The sequence below is a fragment of the Microcaecilia unicolor genome, chromosome 10, assembly GCF_901765095.1.
Source record: "Microcaecilia unicolor chromosome 10, aMicUni1.1, whole genome shotgun sequence".
Lineage (NCBI taxonomy): Eukaryota > Metazoa > Chordata > Amphibia > Gymnophiona > Siphonopidae > Microcaecilia > Microcaecilia unicolor.
The window spans coordinates 60043027-60065008 of NC_044040.1; the positions used below are offsets into that span (position 1 = coordinate 60043027).

At 41.3% G+C, this 21982-nt stretch overlaps 1 protein-coding gene across 2 annotated transcripts; it reads right to left on the reverse strand.

Annotated features, from left to right (window-relative positions):
- Window positions 1-1201: 1201 nt before the first annotated feature.
- LSMEM1 (leucine rich single-pass membrane protein 1) lies at window positions 1202-20474 on the reverse strand. Of its 2 annotated transcripts, none has more exons than XM_030216545.1 (4): window positions 20407-20474; window positions 8441-8577; window positions 5535-5675; window positions 1202-1524 (listed from the first exon to the last, which is right to left on the reverse strand). In XM_030216545.1, exons 2-4 carry the CDS (start codon window positions 8565-8567, stop codon window positions 1403-1405), a joined length of 390 nt encoding a protein of 129 aa, XP_030072405.1. In that variant the 5' UTR covers window positions 8568-8577; window positions 20407-20474; the 3' UTR covers window positions 1202-1402. The 2 variants fall into 2 exon arrangements, with proteins under 2 accessions (XP_030072405.1, XP_030072404.1); XM_030216544.1 differs by lacking the exon at window positions 20407-20474 and adding an exon at window positions 20307-20397.
- Between the last annotated feature and the right edge of the window lie 1508 nt (window positions 20475-21982).

The following is a 21982-nucleotide window of genomic DNA, read 5'->3' on the forward strand; positions in this document are numbered from 1 at the left end:
TGCTGCATTAGGAGCGTGTTAGTACCTAATGCAGCTTAATAAAAGGACCCCTTAAGTTAATTTACTGCATCCGCTGGATTAATTAATACTTTAAACAGCTAACATAGCTTAATAAATAGGTCTCTTCATGCAATAAATGTTTAATTGGCACTAAGTGCACGTAATAACTAGATGGAAACAAAATTTACTAGTAAAGTCTATAATTTACTTTGTGCCTTTCCCTCTTAAACAGTTTAGTAACACACATATTGTAACAGCTCCTTTAGGTGGTGAAAAATGCATAATAAAAGACGTAGCTCAGAAAAGGCGTTTTTAAACACTGAATCAGCAAGAACTCTGAGTACTGATCTATATGAAATAAAATTTCCCACTGGTACTGCACAGAATGTTTTATTTAGTGCTTGACAGAGCTTTCGCTTCTCACAACACAATGGGCATAGCAAGGAAGTACTCAATTCTAATGATCTCTCACGTAGCACAAGACCCTGTGATATGATTGGGTTGTGCGAACCCTTAAGGGTCCTTTTACAAAGGTGCACCAAAAAATGGCTTGCTGTAGTGTAAGCGCGGTTTTTGGGCACGCACCGATTCATTTTTTAGTGCACCTGTAAAAAAGGTCTCTCTTTTTTTTGCCGAAAATGGACGTGCGGCAAAATCAAAATTGCCACACGACCATTTTGGGTCTGAGACCTTACTGCCAGCCATAGACCTAGTGGTAAAGAATCTGGGCGGTAACGACCTACGTGTGTCAAATGCCACTTGGCGCACGTCCGTTACATGCGTCCGAAAATAAAAAATATTTTTCAGATGCGTGTATTGGATGCGCGCCAAAAATGAAATTACCACAACAGCCACGCGGTAGTCGGGTGGTAACTCCATTTTGCACGTGTTGGGCGCACGTAGACGCTTATGTGGCTTAGTAAAAGGGGCCTTAGTCTATATCAGACATGATCATTTGACTTGAGTGACTAAAACATTCATACTGCAATACAAAGCAAAAGTGATTTGCTAAATATTTATACAGCCAAAGCTCTGTGCCCTGATCAAAGTGTTTATGTATCTAGGGATCATCAATTCAGGTTTGAAACCAGCCCCATTCCTTAGTTTGCTTTCCTGTTGCTGTAAATAAACATCATAGCCTGACATGTCAAGCCATTCTAATAAAGCAGCCTTTGTGGATAGAGATAAATACAATCCAGGCTCACAGCATGCACTGAAAATGATATTTATTGACTGAATGTATAGTATTTCTTTTTCCTATCTATGTTTCAAAGCTTGGACACGGTCTTTTTCTTCCAAAGGATTTTCTCCTGGTCTGTATCTTTGCACACAACCCTCAGGGAACAAGAACCTCATTCATGAAGGTTTGGAATTGATGGTGAAGATAGCTGAAGCCTTCCTTTCATACTCCTGTTTGGTTGAAGAATTTTAACAGGGCACTGTTCATTTCATAAAGCTCCTCAATGTCATTTCCTCCAGATACTACTTTCTTGTATGCTTCTTCCATCTTGTCTCTTGTCTGATCTATAAACAGAAAATATCTTATGTCACATGGATAACAAATCAAAGCTTCACCTTGTATTATGTAACAAGGTCAGAGGTCACCTGAAAAGCAGAAAGGCTGGCCAAAATGGAGAATAAGTAACGAGATAACTTGTATTTGTTGCATGGTGACCACATGTTAGGGGCAATTCTAGAACTGGGGCACCTGTAAAGAGGTACTCAGAAGGCACCTGGTAGGAGCATCTTCTATAAAGAAACAGAAGCACCTATTTCTTTTATAGAATACTAGTGTGATAGCAAAAATGCTTAGACAGTTGTGTGCATAAATTCTAATTAATGCCAATTAGAGTCAATAATTGCTTGTTAATTGGCAATTATCAGTGCTGATTGGCTTGTTAACTAATTAAGTTGCATGAGCAAATCCAGAATATGACCAGATTTGTACGCACAACTTAAGTCACGCTATATAGAATCCGGGAGGAAAATCTGCAATAACCCTGGGAGATAAAAGGACTTGAGATGGCTATGTTTTGGCATGGAGGCCTGCATCAGGAGTCCACCACAACTATGGTTACTTTGAGCAGGTGTAAGTATGGCGCTCAAACGGTAGGTGCTGGATCCATACCAATTGCTATTCTATAAAGGGCACACTCCCTTTATAGAATAGCGCTTATCTTTTTCAGCACCAGATTTATTGAATTCCCTCCTGTGTGTGTATGCAGTGTGCTCTCTCTCTCTCTCTCTCTCTCTCTCTCTCTCTCTCTCTCTCTCTCTCTCTCTCTCTCTCTCTCTCTCTCAAGATGTCAGATGTTAAAGTGTGTAAGTAATCAGCTCAGAACATATTAGTGCCATTATCTGGTCTGGAGAGAACAGTTGATAAAATCTTTCCTACTCATTTTTATTTAGGGAATTATATTTATATGATTCAGACTGCTGTAGACAATATGCTGTCTCATCACTGGGAACATAATTCTAAACTCCCTCGTGACACTTCAATAAATATGAAACAATTGGCCGTCAAGTAATCATCTTCCCTGGAAAGCAAGGGAAAAAGAACACCTATGAAACAAATAAAGTTCTCCATCAATATACGAGCTTAGAATCAAATGGGGCTCATTTTTAAAGCACTTATGGGTACATTTACTAAGGTGCTGTAGCGTTTTTAACACGCCTGTAAATTTAAGGTGCATTAAACGCTAACGCGCCTATACATTTCCATGGGCACGTTAGCGTTTAACATGCGTAAACCATTTACATGCATTAAAAATGCTAACGTGCCCATAGCACCGCTTAGTAAACATGGAGGGGCATAATCGAACGCGAACGCCTATCTCCATGGGCGTCTATGTCCGAAAACGGGTACGTGAAGAGGCGGGACAGACCGTATTTTCGAAAAAATGGACGTTTTTCAGTTGTGCGTTTGTTTTTTTTAGCGATAATGGAAACTAAAAACGCCCAGCTCAAAAACATCCTAATCCGAGCCATTTGGTCATGGGAGGGGCCAAGAGTTGTAGTACACTCGCCCCACTGACATGCCAGGACACCAACTGGGCACCCTAGATGTCAGTGCGGTGGACTTCAGACAACGCTCCCACCTGCATAGCTCCCTTACCACGGGTGCTGAGCACCCAACCCCCCTCCCCCAAAACCCACTACCCACAAATGTACAACACTACCATAGCTCTTAGGGGTGAAGGGGGCACCTACATGTGGGTACAGTGGGTTTTGCAGGCCTTCCATTTACCAGCACAAGTGTTACAGGTAGGGGGGATGGGCCTAGGTCCGCCTGGCTGAAGTGCACTGCGGTACCCACTAAAAGTGCTCCAGGGACCTGCATACACGCAGGCCTCTAAGACTGGTTGCTGCTATATAACATTGGCACACCAGTTGACACCTGAAGACTAATCTCTCCAAAAACGTCCTTTATTGGAATAAGCACGCTTACTCACAGTTAACTGCAGATCAGAGGTTGTGCTCCACTGGCAACGAGTCTCCCTGGTACTGAGATGAGCAGTAGGTCAGAGCTGGCAGAATGCTGTACAATGCCCTCTTTCAGCCACATTCAAGGGAAGAACTAAGTTCTGTAACGTGGCTAACACGTGAAAGGGATCTAAAACTGGCTTACAAAAATGGCCACTACCTCATGGACTACCGGAAACAAAACAGGGCACACTCTGACCCAGTAAGCAGGGGGAAAAGCACCATGGGAGTAGAGCCTACCAACTACCAACATCGTGAGCATTTGCCACAAGCTAGTGGAATCACGGAGCCCAATACCCTACACCCACCACAATGCATTGCTGAAGTGACTCTGCAGTGCGCATAACAGAAAGGGTGTCACACTCACCCGAGAGCCACATCAGAACAAGGGAAAGGCTGTCACAGGATAGAACACATTCTGCTGTCATAGAGGTGGGTACGGCATTTGAGGCTGGCATAGAGGCTGGAAAAAAAGTTTGTAAAGTGGGGTGTTTTGGTGGGAGGGGGTTAGTGACCACTGGGGGAGTACGGGGAGGTCATCCCCGATTCCCTCCAGTGGTCATCTGATCAGTTGGGGCACTTTTTTGGGACCTGTTCGTGAAAAAAAAAAGGGTCCAAAAAAAGTGACCCAAAATCGCGGTAAAAACGCTTTTTTTTTTCCAATTATCAGCTAAAGATGCCCATCTCTCCTCGGCCGATAACCACGCCCCAGTTCCACCTTCACCACGCCTCAACACGCCCCCATCAACTTTACCCGTTTCCGCGACGGATTGCAGTTGGAAACGCCCAAAATCGGCTTTTGATTATACCGATTTGGGCGCCCACGGGAAAAAGACGCCCATCTCCCGATTTGGGTCGCAATATAGGCGTTTTTCTCTTTCGATTATAAACTGGATAGGTGTTACACTTACAAAAGTGCTTTGAAAATATGCCTCAAATTACTTTCAGTACTGTAAGGGAGTAAACAGAACACTGCCCCTCACCCTTAAGAATAGTCCTTCAGATAGCCTGAGCAACCTTAAAACCACTAGTCCCTCCCAGGGAGGAAGTGAGATGGGAGGGGTGGAGTCAGAACCAGGAAGCAATAAAGGCAGGGCCAGAATGGGGTTAAGCAGGCCCAGGGAAGGAAGAATTAAAACCCCAGTATATGCCCTTACATCCTGTGTTTAATGACCGTGGCCTGACTGAGGTAAGCCAACTTTTGGATTTGAGGCTTGTAAGCCTTGTTCTGCGGTCTGGCTGGAGTCACATCTGGAAACTCAGAAAGAGAGAGAGAGACAAGAGAACTTATAGGCTGTGTTTGCGGTGTGGCAGTCAGCAGCCATAGACTGTGTTTTGGGCCCTATCAGCCACAGGCCCTGGTTAAGGCTGTGTTATCTGAACTAAAGAGACTTTTCATCTTTTATTCCTGGTCCTGTGATATAACAGGCCTCAGGTTTCTGTTAATAAAGCACTTGTTTCATTTTTACACCTTTGTCCAGTTGTGTTATTGTGCAGGCCTACCTTCAACCCTCGCTCGCTGTATCACAAGTACGTTTTGCACAGACCCAAAATTCCATAAACTGAAATGATGTACCCAAGCTTTTAAGGTTAATTATAGGTTCTTTAATCTCTATCCATGGTTCAGGCAGTGAGTTCATGACTGTGTGAAGGTGATAAGGTGGAGTGGAAAGTTAAACTTGAAGCACAGGTTGAGTTCCCAGCCTTGGACAGAGTAGATAAGTTGGCTAAACAGTAGATTACTGTAGTTTCACATCTTCCACTGGACTGCAGGTGGTATGCAAGTGCAGGGATCTTCAGCTGAGGCCCCAGGGCATACTCAGGCATCCAGGTTTTCAAGATATGGATGATGGGCATGCATGAGATAGCTGGGCATGCACTGTTTTTTATGCAAACCTCTTTCATTTATATTCATTGTGGATATCCTGAAATACTTACTGGCTGGGGAGCCCCCCAGGACTGATTTGGGAACCACTGCATTAGGGTATTTTTGTGTCTGTCCCAAGCATGCTTGAATTCTGCCATTGTTTTGGTTCCTCTATTTTACTTACTTAGTAGGAATACTGCAAACGAAGCAAGTGCCAAACTAAGAACCAACGCAGTGATGATGAAAAGAAAGAAGATATATTGACTTATTTTGCTTTGTCCTGTCACCAGAATAGATTCATTGGTGCCCTTCCCTTCTTGGGTATCTGAAAAAAAACCCAAATAGCAAATAATCTCAGTTTTAGCCTTTTTACCAATCAGTAATATAAGAACTGTGTTTCATTGTGAGTAGCCAAATCATAAGGGGGAACCTTTTCGAAGGATTAGGTGCCTTTTTATGTGGATAAAAATATAGTCCTCGATATTCAGTCCTATTTAACCAGCCAGAACGGCTGCTGACCTGTTAAACAGCACTTAACTGGCTATCTGCCGATATTCAGCAGGGGATAATCAGTTATCCTCCACTGAATATCCACGGTTAGCGGCTAGCAGATAGCTGGTTGTATCACCCGATATAACTGGCTGTCCGGTGATTTTTAAAGCCGGTTTAGGGTTTAAAGATAACCAGTTAAGTCTGGTTATTGACATAGCTGGATATCTTTAAACTGGTCAAAAATAATCCGCTGATTTATAAAGCTGGTCTAGCAGCCATATTTGGCCATGTGAAAAAGTGGGATATCTTTGACTGGTTTAAAGATAACTAGTGAAGTCTGATTATTGACTTACTATTACTATTTATCATTTCTATTGCGCTACTAGACGTTCGCAGTGCTGTACACTTGAACATGAAGAGACAGTCCCTGCTCGACAGAGCTTACAATCTAATTAGGACAAACAGGACAAACAATAGATAAGGGAATATTAAAGTGAGGGTGATAAAATAAGGGTTCTGAACAAGTGAATAAGGGTACCTGGGTACTTAGCTGGGTATCTTTAAACTGGTTAACAATAAACCAGATATTCAATGCCAGTCACCAGAAACAGCCCGGCATTGAATATCCAGGCTCAATGCCGACTGATGGGTTAGTCTAACTCTCGCTTTCTGAATATCGGCCTCATAGTTACACTTCCAAGACAAAAGAGTCTAGGTGTAGTGCTAGATGCACAGCTCAGTGTGCAAGAACAGGTGGATCAGGTGATGCAGTCTTCATTTTTTCAGTTGCATATGTTATGAAAAATTACAACCTATGCTTGCTCCCTATGATTTTAGAGTTGATGTGCAATGTTCGATGTTCGATGTTAACAATGTTAGATTATTGCAATGCCTTATATCTAGTCTTGTCCACTGTACGTTGTAAGGCATTTGCAAGTGATAAAGAATTCCACACCAAGGATGGTTGCCGGTGTTGCGAGGTTTGTACATGTGACTCCTATCTTAAAACGGCTGCACTGGCAACTGGTGGCTCGTAGACGAAAAGTTAAAAGTGTTGACACTTATTCATCATGTTCTATATGCTTGTCCATCTTGGTATCTTTCTCAGATGTTAAGATTAATAGTCCAGCGTGTATTTTGAGGTCAAAGAATAGCAAGCAATTGGATATTTCAGCATTGTGTACTGTTCAGTGTGTTTTTATTAGCAAAAAAGGTGCCGGTACTCAAATACTAAGCCACCCTTCAGGGGTGAGGTGATCACTGATGGACCTATCCCACAATAGCCAGGCCCCCTGCAACCAGTCACAAAATCTATGACAAGGCAGAATTGGTGTAGAGCCTGAGCTGTTTCATTAAAACTTGGGGTCCATGGGTCAATTTTAGCAGACAGTGGAAAAGGTACCGGTACTCAGTACCCTCTCAAAAAAAGCCCTGGTACTGTTTGATATGCAGGAACCAGGGAGCTGCCTTTTCAATAGGTGGCCTTCTTTTGTGGAACCATCTGCCACGGTATTTGTGGCTTTGTGCAAATTTGAAGCAGTTTAAAAAACATTTGAAAACATATCTGTTTTTGCTTGCATTTCCTCCCAATTAAGAAGATCATATAAATTAGATCCAGGGAGTTGTATCAGTACTTTCTGTAATGTAGCTGTCGGTTTTCTGTTAAGTACACTTTATAACTGTTTGCTATGCTCCTCCTAGTTGTAGGAGGATTAACATTGCTTTATTATTAATATTACTATTAATCTCCTATAAGTAAATCCAATATAATTTACAATTGAATATAATTAAGCATTTTAAAAACTATATTAAACGATCAGAGATTTGGTTTAGTATTTTGATTAAATTAGCAGTGACATTTATTTAATTCAGTCATAATCATGGTTTTAATATAAAAGCAAATAATTATTATTCTGTATTCTGTTTGCATTTCAGTATCTGTATAAGGTCAGTGAATATCATAGTTTTCTGATGTTTAAACAGGTAATAAACTGAACCCTCTTATGCTTTTAAGCATTATCTAAAAACAACTGTCTACAGATATGGTACAGCAGAAAAGCAGAGCAACGTGATAAAATAAAACAAAATTTATTCAACACAGATTCATAAAATTCACATTTGTGAGCAGCCTGTATGTCAGGCTGTAGCTGTTTGGACATGAATGCTTTGCACTAACCAGACAGGGAAAACATTGCACTATTTCTGCTTGTTTCATGTTAAGTCCCTGACGAAGCCCTTGAGAGGGTGAAACATGGCCATGTTGGGCGGTTAGGGGAAAGTTGTATGCTGTTTTTATGTATCTGCATTGGATAAATTTTGTTTTATTTTACCACATGGGCCTGATTTTCTTTTCTGCTGTTTTAGATCTTGCAGACTGCTTGTCTGGGACTTTCTTTGCAGATATGGTACTACATGTACTGGTATATAATTTGGATATTGTCCAATTAACTGGCTTTGTGTACAGAGTTCCCTTTTATCAGAAATGCAAGATATCATATGTCTTCCTGTAGAGATAATCCTAATCCTCTCTGACTCTACCTCTTACGCACTTTGAGATCTTGGCGTGCACAACGGTTGCATTTTACCTGTTGTACTTACTTAAATGGTCCTGACCATCACTGGTGCAAAGGTTCAGTTTATTTAAGTTATTTAAGGAGTCAACAGCATACAGTTTCCCTTCCTCATTGAAGTCAAGGAAGTCAATTTCCAGTGAAGAGGCATTCATTGTACACTATCTAAAATAATAATAATAAAAAGAATGCCCTATGAATCACACAGTGATGTGCTTGTTGCTAATCGTTTCAATTGGACACACACAAAATTCATTCCAGACAAAATTAATTGTTCATAGTACTACACTAAATAATTAGGAGAAACAGCGCAAACCTTATGACTCACACAATCCAACTTGTATTGTTACTATTTTATTTGTTCAATTAGACAATGCTTTTTCTGGCCTAGATATGAACCACTAAACCCTTGATGTACTATGTATATACTCTATATTGCATACAATGCAATATTAGAATAACACAAACTCTCCAAACAATACTTTTTTTTACATTTTTTCTTTTGCATTCAAATAGTGCTCAGTGACTGGAAAAACATTTCTAGACTGACTGGCAGTCCTACAGTGTGTTTTTCTCATTTAGTACATCATTGCACTCCACCTCCTGCCTATGCTGTGTTGTATCTTACTTCTAATAAGATGGTAATAATTTCTTTTATGCGTTATTCACAGGCTCACAAATTCGTAGAGAACCACTTATCTTAGTACTTGACAAGTTGGTCCAACTATCCAGAAGCGATCCAAGTCACTTTAAAAATGTGCAGTGAAGTAAATCAAAATGGAGTTTTCCGAACCAGTTCCCAGTTGTCATTCACTGTTGGTGCTTTTTCTGGCACAATTTTGTTATGTTAAACACCTTTTGCATGCCACTTCACAACCGCCACTTGGATCACCCTTATTGTCCTATATTGGATATACACGTCCAAGCATGTTCCCACTAAGTCAGCTTGAACTAAGAGCCAAGAAGCTCAAAATTTTCTCCCACACACTTCGGTCACCATGTTGCTTCTTCTAAATATGACCTAAACCACTTACATAGCCTTAAACCGGGGCTGAACAAATCCTGGGCGCCAGGTCGCCATGGTGCCTAGAAATTACACACTAGCACCCAGAATTTAATACCCTCCGAATTTTTTTTTTTTTTTGGGGGGGGGGGGGGGAGTTTGTAACACTATCCAGCATCTGTTATGCTTCTGCACCGAGATTCAGCTCTCTATGTAAGCTTCAGCCACACGGTGTAGGAAGCGTGGGAGTCTCGCGGGACTTGAAACCGTGAGACAGCCTGAACTTCCTGTGCTGCGCAGCTCAAGTTTACATGAGAGTTGAATCACAATGGGGGATAGGAAGCATGCTGTTTCCTCTGCAAAGGCAGCCTCTGAGATGAAGGGAATAGAGAGATAGAGAGTGGGTGAATGCTAGGGGGGGGGAGGGGGTTGAGAGAGAAAGTGAGTGAAGGCTGAAGGGGGTTTTGAGAGAGAGAGTAGTTGAAGACTGGGAAGTTTGAGAGAAAGACTAGGTGAAGGCTGAGAAAGGGGGTTGAGAGAGAGACTGGGTGAGGGCTGAGAGGATGAGTATTATTAAAAAGGCTGATTTTATTCACACACCTTTTTATGGGTTTTTACTCAACCCTTTTGCTTTTTGTTCTTTAACTCTGCATTAGCCAGTTAGCTCACGCTAAGCATAACATGCTAGCTGGCTATGGGGTCCTTTTACAAAGCTGCAGCAAAAGCGGGCCTGCGCTGGTGTTGGCACATGTCCGGCACTACAAAAATTGAAATACTTTTGTAGCGCCGGAAATGGCGCACAATGGGAGAGAGAACTACCGCCGGGCTGCAGTGGTAGCCCAGCAGTACTTCCCTTTTAGTGAGCAGTAAGCCCGCATTGGGCTTGCTGCCATTTTGTAAAAGGGCCTCTATGTTTCCACGTCCACTCTGCCCATGCCATGCCTCCTTAGAAATAAATTTCAGAAAAATACAATAATGCAGTTTAACTACCATGCACCCCTTAACAAATCTGAGCAGTAGCCTATTACTGCATGCTAACAACACACTAACCTCCAGATTCTATAAATGGCATGCAAATTGCACGCTATCCTGAGATGTGTGTGCAACAAAATTGACTAACAAGCTAATTAGTGTCATAATTAGGTACTAACAATCAATTATTGGTATTAATTGGCTATAATTTGGATTTGCATACATATCTTGCTAAGCGCTATTCTTATAAAGATTTGTGCATAAATCTTATAGCATGCAACTTAGAAGGGGACATGACCGTAGGAGGGCCTGGGCAGGTCAGGGACATTCACTAAGGGGGTCCTTTACTATGCTGCGGTAGCATTTTTAGCTCACGGTAGAAATCAGCTGGTGATAAATGCCGAGATGCCCATTATAGTCCTATGTTATATCCTCATTATAACTAAACACATAGAGGCACTTTCATAGGATCATCAGATCAGCGTACCACCTTCTAAAATGGCTAAAAGTTATTGTGAGCCAAGCATTTTCAGAGAGGCAGTATCGCAATCCTCATCAATCCCAATTTTTAAATTTTTACTTATTTTTTCATTATAGCATTCATTTATATCATTTGTCTTAATTTCTCCATAGTTATCTTTAAATTCCAGATTAATACTTAGCTTTTCAGCCACTGTAGATAATGTGCGGTGGAGATCCAATATCACCGACATAGATCCATGTTTCGCTAGATGCTGTTTCAAGGTAGTCTCCTATTTTCTTGTCAGCGGTTTCAGCATGCTTGGCTCACAATAACGTTTAGCCATTTTAGAGGTTGGTACGCTGATCTGATGATCCTATGAAAGTGCCTCTATGTGTTTAATTATAATGAGGATATAATTGAGGTGAAGTTGAGTATATTGAAAGTAATTGACTACGCACTCCCTTCACTATTTAAATTGGATGTATGCCTATATATTACCATTATACTCCTATGGGCATCTCAGCATTTACCACCAGCTGATTTCTTCTGTGAGCTACAAACACTACCGTGGTTTAGTAAAAGACCCCCTAAAAATGCACACAGTATTACTGAATACCAAGGATCTCCACCTAAATTATGTGCCATGATTTACAACAGGCTTCAGCTGGTTTAAATCCTCGTGCCCAAAGTTTGGCACAGAAACGACTCTAAGCGCTATTCTATAAACAGTGCTGAATTCAGAGCGCTGTTTAGAGAATAGCGCTCCATGCAGATTTTTTAGCAGTTTTTTGAGTGCCATTTACTGAATCTAGTCCTAAGTGCTTAACACATTTTAGAAAAAAGGATCCCTTAATCTATTACTTTTCTGGAATCCTGTTATGTATTTGTGTCCTGGATTGACCACTGTTGGAAGCAGGATACTGGGCTTGATGGATCTTCAGTCTGTCACAGTATGGCAATGCTTATGTGCTCATGTATTTCCCTTGCAGCCTGAATTTCATTCATTTTAGATGTCAGATTTACAGTTAGAACTGAGTAATAGTCAGAGAATCATGTACTACTTAGTTACTACCAGGGGCGTAGCCAGACTTCGGCGGGAAGGGGGTCCAGAGCCCAAGGTGAGGGGGCACAATTTAGCCCCCCCCCCCGGCGCCATTGCCAACACCCCCCTGCCGCCAGCACCACCACCAACAACTTTGACCCCCCTGTCGATGACCCTCTCGACCCCCCCTGCCTGCCCCCGCCCGCCATCGCCTACCTTTGCTGGCGGGGGACCCCAACCCTTGCCAGCCAAAGTCTTCTTCCTTCGTTTGGTTTCTGAGTCTGACATCCTGCAAGTACAACATGCAGGATGTCAGACTCACAGAAACAGAACGAAGCCTTGAGATCTGCAGGACTTCGTTCTGTTTCTGTGAGTCTGACGTCCTGCACGTTGTACGTCCAGGACGTCAGACTCAGAAACCAAACAAAGGTAGAAGACTTCGGCTGGCGGGGGTTGGGGTCCCCCGCCAGCAAAGATAGCAGACAGCGACAGCGGGTTGGCAGCGGGAGGGGAGGGTTGAGAGGGTTGTTGGCAGAGGGGTCCAGGACCAAATCTATGGGGGCCCAGGCCCCCGTGGCCCCATAGTAGCTGCGCCCCTGGTTACTACAGCGTTATGCATTCATGTTACATAATCACATTCTATGGATCAAGGGTTGAAGTCCTGGCTATATTTTCCCAGCTACCTGACTTCCTACATTACAAGGTCAGGGATATCTGACTATGTACCAGAGAAACTTACTTTAATACATGATTTTTCTTTTACATCTCCATAGTGTCATAGAATAAGACCTGCTTAAATTTCAAACTGAATGGCTGAAAAAACTCAAAAGTGAAAAAAAACAGAAGAGTAGAACCACAAAAAGGATAAGAGAGAAGTCAGAGTTTTATAGATTGGAAACAGAGTAAATTATTTCCAGAGACTGTGTTATGTCACTTCTACAATGTATCAAAGCCAAAACTGATGTATTGGATTCCTGAACCTTTTGGTTTATAAAGAGGGTGGTAGATATGTGGAATGCTCTCCCGCGGGAGATGGTGGGAATGAAGATAGTAATGGAATTCAAACATGCGTGGGATAAACACAAAGGAATCCTGTTTAGAAGGAATGGATCCATGGAATCTTAGCGGAGCTTAGGTGATGATGCCGGTAATTGGGAAGCAAAATCAGTGCTGGGCAGATTTCTACGGTCTACGCCCTGATCGTGACTGAATAGATATGGATGGGCTGGAGTGTAAATTTTAAGGGGCTTCGACGTTAGCTTCAGAACTTTTAGTATAAGAACAGTGCTGGGCAGACTTCCACAGTCTGTGCCCTGAGAATGGCAAGGACAAAGCAAACTTGGGTAAACATATAAAGTATCACATACCATGTAAAATGAGTTTATCTTGTTGGGCAGACTGGATGGACCATACAAGTCTTTATCTGCCATCATTTACTGCCTGGGAAACTGAGGAACTGAGTTCAATTCCCACTTCAGGCACAGGCAGCTCCTTGTGACTCTGGGCAAGTCACTTAACCCTCCATTGCCCCAGGTACAAATAAGTACCTGTATACAATATGTGAGCCGCATTGAGCCTGCCATGAGTGGGAAAGCGCGGGGTACAAATGTAACAAAAATAAATAAAAATAATGTGGTTTGATGATAAATGAGTCCATATGAACCATACAGGTTATGAAGCAAGTATCTCCACTTTGGGCACAATCTTTTTTGATGTAATGGCATAAAAAGATAATGCCACTGCTTGTGAAGCAAGCCAAAGTGGCCCTTCTAATATGCAAATATCCTAATGTATTTATTGTATATTATATTCTTCCTGATTTACCCTATTTGCATGCACTGTGTTTTGACTTTTTCTTCCCTTACAAAGAAATTCATCTTAACATGTCGTTATGTTTTCACCAAATAGCACCCTCGGGCTCTTCCATAATGACCTTAATTACACTGGAGATTACACCAGCTAACTATATATTCTTTCCCTGCATGTTTGTCCTGTGACACAGACACGGCTGACTTGCCCTAAATTCCCAGATGCTGTGTTATTACAGACAAGAATGTATAAGAGTAATTCTATAACTAAGTCTTGCAGTTATGCAGCCCTTGCATACAGAGAAAATTAGCACTTATTTATCAAATGTATATCCCACCTATCCAACACATCTAAGCAGGTTACAACTTACAAGTTAACATGTAACTCAAGACTAAAACATACCATACAATATAACACTCGGTTCTACATGTATGCGGATGACATACCCACAGCCCTGAATAAACTGACTATCTTTCTAACATCGATTCAAGAATGGGCTAAAAATAATAAACTTTGCCTGAACCCAAGTAAAACTAAGCTTCGATGGGTCCCTAACACAAATTGGGACAAACCTGACATCAAAATCTCTTTTGAGATATATGAACTCCCCCTCAAATCAACTATACTCTAAATCAGTTGAATGCATATATTTTCTCGATGACTTTTACATATAATTAAAGGTACATTAATATTGGATATATTATTGTATAAAACACCAAAAAGATTTCAGAAAATTGATGCACTTCATGTGATGTCCTTAGGAGAGTGTGTGATTAGGGAAACTCCTTGGGAGGACCTTAATGACCTTGAAGGTGTGCAGAGGGAGATCCTGACGAACCAGTGTAATGTCAGATTGGCAAGATGTGAACTTCACAGTGCATGCCAAATAGATGTTAAAAAACGTAATGGAGTAGATGATTGTAAAGGCTCAAGTGAGGAGTCTGATTGCAAGCTTATAACAGGTCTACATGAAGTGCCTCAATAATAGTGCTTAAGAAAGAATACACTCCACATATAGATGGCACTACTATTAAAAACATGGAAAATAATCCAAAGAGTGCGCTTTGATAAATAAAACCTCAACCCCAAATGTATAAAATCAAAGTAAATACCTTGAAAAAGACCTTTGTCAGAAGTTAGGATAAGCTCTGGATCCGTGCGTCAATGGACGTGCAGTAATGCACCAAGTAAAAGTGAAAGTAACTGGTGTTAAAGTTTTAAAGTCTAAAAATGGCACCAGAATGCCAAGTAGTGACGAATCTGATGACGTGATTCCTGCACAAACAGTGCTGCAGGACAGTGCATATCCAAAGTGACAGTGGACATCCAGCTTCTCCTACATAAGCACGCAGCTATGGAATGCATTACCACTCGCCATGAAAAAAATACCGGACCTAACTAACTTTCGGAGATCATTGAAGACCAGCTTGTTCAACAAGGCATACCACAATGATTCATCCTAATTACCAGACAATGACACCCAAGCCTGAACTGGATAAAACCTTACTGTCTATACTTGAACACCAAGGTCCACTCACCACGAATGAACTTTAATGCAATACCACCCTATCTCTTATTACGAATATGAATTCCTTATACTTGATTACTTAATCTACTTTGTCATTCAAGTTCTTTAATGTAATAATACTTGTATCTTCACTCCGGAAATGGCAATCGCCATGACCGAACAATGTAAGCCACATTAAGCCTGCAAATAGGTGGGAAAATGCGGGATACAAGTGCAATAAATAAATAAATAATACTGACAATACAAGCACTAAAGTATTCCAATAATTTTCTAAAACATTTTTTTTAAAAGCGTGTTAGGCAAGACATCGGCTGCATAACAATTGGAGACCGGTCTTAAAATAACGGTGCATGTTAAAATACCGGCGTCAAAATAAATGAAAGGTAAAGCCTTTGTCCCAAACACTAACAGCTCTAGTCTGTCAAAGATGAAATATTAAGCATTTGAGACTCAATTCTGTAAATGCATGCTAAGTGCTATTCTATAAACAATACTCCAAGTTAGACACTGTTTATAGAATGCGCTTAGCACTGGGATCTGTGCCCAGTTTTGCGTGTGAGGAGTTATATCAACTGAACCCTGGTATAAATTCCTCTGCCTAAATTAGGCGCGGATCCTTCAAATTCTATTACACTGCATGGAAATCCTAGAAATGCCCCTGACCTGCCCAAGGCCTTCCCATGGCCACATCCCCTTTTCAGATCCAAGCAGAAAGATTTATAAGCACATCTTTATAGAATAGCGACTATAAAAATATGCACTTAAATTCCAATTATTGCCAATTAGCACCAATAATTGATTATTAAAGCATAATTTTGAGCATTATATATAGAATTAGGGGGATGATGTCATTCACAGTACCAGGTAGAGATCAAATATAATATTCTTACACAAAATAATTGTGGCTAGAATTATTCTACTCGATAAACATATTTTTTCTGTGCTGTACTTTTCTGCAGATCCATAGCTTTGAGCTAAAGAAATATAACAGTCTGTCATGGGACTCTGCTGGCTCAGAGGGTAGGCAAGAGAGAGGCTCTAAGGAAAACAGATTCATTAGATAAGATAGAAGGGAGAGACAGCAGACAAGGAAACTCCCTGCCTTAGAGGGAGGAAAGGAATGCAGATATGGAAAGGGAAGGGTTAACATAGAAACAGAAACATGTTACTCCCTCTCTGGCTCTACTGCTTGAGCAACCAAGGCTCAGAAAGAGGAGAAAAAAATGAAAAAAAAAAATACTGCCTGGCAGCAAACAGGCTTTTGCATGCAAAACACATGCTCTTACACTGAGGCAAAGCCCTTTTCCTGATCCACCATCCCACAGTAGAACTCCATCCAACCATTGCAGCATCAACAAATCTTTAAGCCTGCCATCAAGGGCCTCTCCTCCACATTCCCTTTATTTTTGTTTTCTCTTGAAAGACTGTCTTACTGATGCATTAATTCAGGAATCATTCATCTGAGCTGAGAAAATTAATTAAAAACGTATGCAAAAAAGAAATCTCCATTTAATCCTCAGTGAATGAAGTGATGATCACAGTGGCTGAAAATAGAGCCTGAACAAAATGGTTGATAGTGTAAATTCTTGTGGTACCCCATCACAAGAAGTTATCATACAGCTTTTCTCAGCCCAGGATTATCTATGACAATTGACCGTTCATACACTTGCTGTACTTTCTGTCTACCTCTGTGTCACAATGGTCCAACCGGGACTGGTGATCATACCTGAGCAGGTCACAAGCTTAATTTCATATGTATATTGCACCCACTCTCTTGCTTCTCTGCCTTTTAGTCTTAATGCAATGACAATCTGACCTGAAAGAAACCTTTGCAGTCTCTACCCCCCATACTTGCTTCTCAATCTCTCATCTCTAAGACATGAGACTCCGCTTCTAGCTTCAGTATACTGGTTGATCTATTCTTTGTAATGCCTAGATAACAGCCTGCATAGACAACAGTAGTAAATAAAGTCACATGGAGGGGCATTTTCGATATGACATCTAAGTCCGATTTTGGATGTTTTGCACAAGACTCCCAAAATCTGAATAGGAAAGAAGGTCATTTTCAAAAACAAAAAAGCATCTGTTTTTTTGAAAATACTGTTTAGAGGAAGGTTTTGTGCTTTGGATGCTTTGTTTTTTGGTCCATTTTCGAACAAAAAAAATGAATAAGTGCAAAAAGTAGAGATTCATGCCATTGGGATGTAGGAAGAATCAGCATTTTTAGTACACTGGTCCCCCAGACATCCCAGGAGAGCAATGGGGCACTCTAGAGGACACTTCATAAAAATGCTCCCAGTACACATCTCATCTAATCACCCCAACAAGATTCTCCTCTCACCAGAACTCAAGCCTGTCACACAGTAGTAACATAGTAAATGATGGCAAATAAGACCTGTATGGTCCATTCAGTCTGCCCAACAAGAAAAACAAGATGTGCAAAGCCCCTCCCCCTAATTCAAGCTGACCCTATCCCAATGCCCCTGACCCAACCCCTGAAGCTTCCCTGGGACTTACATGGAGGTAATCACTGGTGGACTAAAGAGACAGGGTGGAAGCAATTACCCTCCACTCCTGCCCTATCTGGTGCCAGGTACAAAATGGTACCGATGACCCCTTATATGAAGTCCCTTTGTCATATACGGAAGTCCTGGAATGCCTGGGAAAGGTGAGTCAGATGGTAGGAGAGGGTCATTTTGGAATGAGAGAAGGAGCTCGGTATAGGAGATGGGGCTTTATGGCAGCATTTTGTAGGTGGGTTTTCTTGATGGAGGGATCAGACAGGGGGATATAATCAATGGGGGGGGGGGGGGAGAATCATAGAAATGTGCTGCTGCTGCAGTATTGTTTGCTTGATTGGGCCGGGATCACGTTACCTGCTGTCTCAGATAGTACAGGAGCACCCACGCTATCTGCCACTGTATATGGAGCTCAGAACTTTTTCCATCTGTGGACTAACTGGATGGAACAATCTGCTGTTGCGACTTAAATGTGAAACCAATGGATCAGCATTTCAGAAACAGCTCAGAGACTTGTTTAAGGCTTTTTATTGTTCTGTTTGATTGATATATCTGTAATAGTTTTGGGGTAGGGTAGTTTTTGGGATCAGGGCAGTTTGGAAGTGTGTCAGTTGAGGGTAGTTTTGGGATGGAAGTAGTTTGCAGTATGATGGAGCAATTGTGGAGTTATCTTATGGGGTGGGGCAGTTTGGGACTGCTGTGGTAGTTGCAGGGGATATTTTATGGGTGTGAGGACAGTTGCAGGAAAGTAGTTTTGGTGCTGTGGAGGCAGGTTTGGGGGGTGGGCATTTGTGAGAGGGTAGGTTTGGGGAAGTAGAGGCAATTTAGGGGTTTGAAAGTAGGAAATTCCACCTTTTTAAAATGCTTTGCCCTTTCTAACAGATACATTTCACTCTAAGTTTCTATGCTGCAGAAGCTGGAACTCCTTCTTCCATGTTAACTGCAAATACTAGCATGCAGTAAGTGAAAAGCCTGTGCAGTAAATGCAGGGGGAATGTCCAGCATCTGCTCTGCATTCACTGCAAAGGCCAAACACTCACCGCATGGGTGGCATGTTATATAGATTTAGATTTATTTATTTTTCTAGTCTGCCCTTATCCAGGATAGATTACAATAAAAACATCCATAAAATAAAGAGCAAACAAAATACATAAGGGGGAAAAAAAAGATATTACAGATACATCAATCAAACAGAACAATAAAAAGCCTTAAACAAGTCTCTGAGCTGTGTCTGAAATGCTGATCCATTGGTTTCACATTTAAGTCGAAATGTATCTGTTAGAAAGGGCAAAGCATTTTAAAAGGTGGAATTTCCTACTTTCAAACCCCTAAATTGCCTCTACTTCCCCAAACCTACCCTCTCACAAATGCCCACCCCCCAAACCTGCCTCCACAGCACCAAAACTACTTTCCTGCAACTGCCCTCACACCCATAAAATATCCCCTGCAACTACCACAGCAGTCCTAAACTGCCCCACCCCATAAGATAACCCCACAATTGCTCCATCATACTGCAAACTACTTCCATCCCAAAACTACCCTCAACTGACACACTTCCAAACTGCCCTGATCCCAAAAACTACCCTACCCCAAAACTAGACCCCCTCAACTACTCCTACATGCTCCAAATTGTGCCACCCTATAAAATCTGCCACCATGCAACTGTCCCCCATCCCCTGCCACCTTCCCCACAGACACAGAACAGAGGTATATATACAAACACATACAGATACTCATGATGAATATAAATAATCCCTATCTCTTTATTTCATTTTTGTTGTTGTTAATTATACTATGAAAACTATTTCAAGAATCAGTTTTCTTATTAGTTGTTCTGTTTACAAGTAACATCTGGTGCCTTGGGTAGAGCCTGATTAAATTTGCTCATACTCTGTGTCCAGATGTTTAGGGGAACCTTTTGAGGTGTACTGAGGATTCAGGAGGTTAGGAATGCCAACTGTCTGGCTTTTTTCAGACGTCAGCAGAATTTTACATTAATATACAGAAGGTAGAAGGCCAGGTAATAAGTCTGGGCATTCTTCTGAGTTTGAAACCTCTATTGGCAGTTCTCCATATGATTCTGCCCTGCCTGCTTCCATTATACCTAATAGCAGAGGCTGTAAGTAGGATTTAGCCAATGGGGTGATCTGCAGAAAATTTCTGTGCTATAGAAGTGACGTTTCTGCATGTGATGGAGCAAAAATGAGCCCCCCTCCAAAAATGCCCCAATACATTTCTATGGGAGAAACAATTTCAACAGCTGCAGTATATATACCCGATTCACTGTAACACAGAGATTAAGGAATTGCACCTTTCAAACTGCTCTCCTCTCCTGATCACAGGCACGCAGAGTGCAAGCATATAAAACGCACCCACTAACCCCTCCACCACCCCTGCCCCCACATGCTTTTACATGTAGAGGGTTTGGAAAGAATTCCGTGAGCCAACAGTATATACTACAGCAATAGAGAAAGCAAGTTTTTGGCCACTTAGGGATTCCAAAGAACCTATAATATTTTTGGAAAAAGCATATCAACTGAAAACCACACACTACTTACAATCACTTGACCTCCAGCTTCTTAAAGAAATGGGGACGGGGACGGGGGGGGGGGGACAGTATCAAACTCCAGCAGAAAACCAAAAACACTAATACATTACTCAGTTTCCTCCTTGGCCTTGTAGACATTACTGACGTCCTGGGCGTTTCCAGTTTAGCTACACTATGGAACTGCTGAACTCAGCAAACCTATACTTAGATTGCCTTTTAACCAAGAGCTCCAGTTCCACTGTTGAACCATTTGAATACCCAAAACAGAATATGAAATAGAAATAGGAAAAAAAAGCCAGCTTACTTAACTTTAGAGCTACAGTAAAAGTTACCAAAATATAAAAAAAAAAATAAAGTTAATTAAATTTTAAAAACCCTACAATCCACACACCCTCCTTAACCAGAGGCTCTTACGTCTAATTTGTAGATTGACAGCAAATATGTTGCATATTAGTGTGGGAAGTAATTCATTTGAACTCATAACTGATTAGGAAAATGCTATATAAAACTAGCTTTATCCATGGTTGTCTTCCCCCAATTTAGTTTTTAAAACAATGGTGAATATCCTATCCCTAACTCAAGTTTGCAGGTTTCTAATCTGTAGCCTGATATTTAAAAAAGAAAACGAAAACATTTGTGGTATATTCAAGTGGATTTCATGCAGTATATATGCACATTTAAATGACTGCAGAAAAACAAACTAGTGAGAACTTTAAGGTGGTAGATGTAAACAACATTCACTAGACGAGAAACATTTGACCAGTAATCATCTATTTTTGGAAGAATATATCAGCTGATTCAGGATTACACTAATTGGAGGGTGATGATGTCCTGCCAAGTCATACTTGGTTACAAAGGTAACAAGTCTGCAATAGTAACTTTTGTTCAATGGTGATTAAGGTTTGTTAGGACATGCAGTCGCCCAAACCATTGTGGAAACATTACCAAATTCAATCAAAATAAACAACAAAGTCAAAGGCACTGTGGAAATGGAGACAGAAAGTACCTGAACTGTTTTATAACAGCTTCATACAGTGATCAGTGCAGTTTTAAATATGGAAAGGAGGCTGGGAGTACCTGCCCAAAGATAGCACATTTTTTTGGTGAGTGTGAGTGCACAGTTAAGTGGTATGCTTGGAGTACAGTTGGCTATATCTTTGCAGCTGAGTTTCTTAGATAAGTGGGATGGGATTTGATATACTACTTTTCCGTGGTTGCAATCAAGGCTGTTTGAATATTACATATAGGCACTCATTTTGTACCTGGGGATTTGGGTGGCTTGCCCGGGATCATGGGGGACTGTGGTAGGAGCCGATTTCACTTGCTCAGGTTCTTAGGCTGCTGCACTGACCATTAGGCTACTCCTTCACACCCTCAGCTGGAAGAATAAACCATTTTGAATTGTTTATGTGCAAATCCAAGTTACTTATGATCATGGCAAACTAAGACAGAAGGAACTCAGCAACAAAAAGGAATAGCTTAGTGGTTAGAGCACCAGGTTTCTCATCCAGTGGTGCCTTACTGCTGCTCCTTGTGATCTTGGGCAAGTCGTTTAACCCTTCATTGCTTCAGGTACAAAAGTTAGATTGTGAGCCAAACAGGAAAATACCAAATGTACTTGAATGTAACTCACTTTAACCCTTTAGTGTCCAATGTTCCCGTAATAAGCCATATGGGAACAGATTG

Excerpts from the sequence above, each read along its gene's own strand:
- LSMEM1 (XM_030216545.1), bottom strand. The coding sequence starts at position 8,567 with ATGAATGCCTCTTCACTGGAAATTGACTTCCTTGACTTCAATGAGGAA. Across the intron at positions 5,676-8,440 it reads TGATGGTCAGGACCATTTAA|ATACCCAAGAAGGGAAGGGC; the intron begins GTAAGTACAACA and ends GTTTTTTTTCAG. Across the intron at positions 1,525-5,534 it reads GTTTGCAGTATTCCTACTAA|ATCAGACAAGAGACAAGATG; the intron begins GTAAGTAAAATA and ends TTCTGTTTATAG.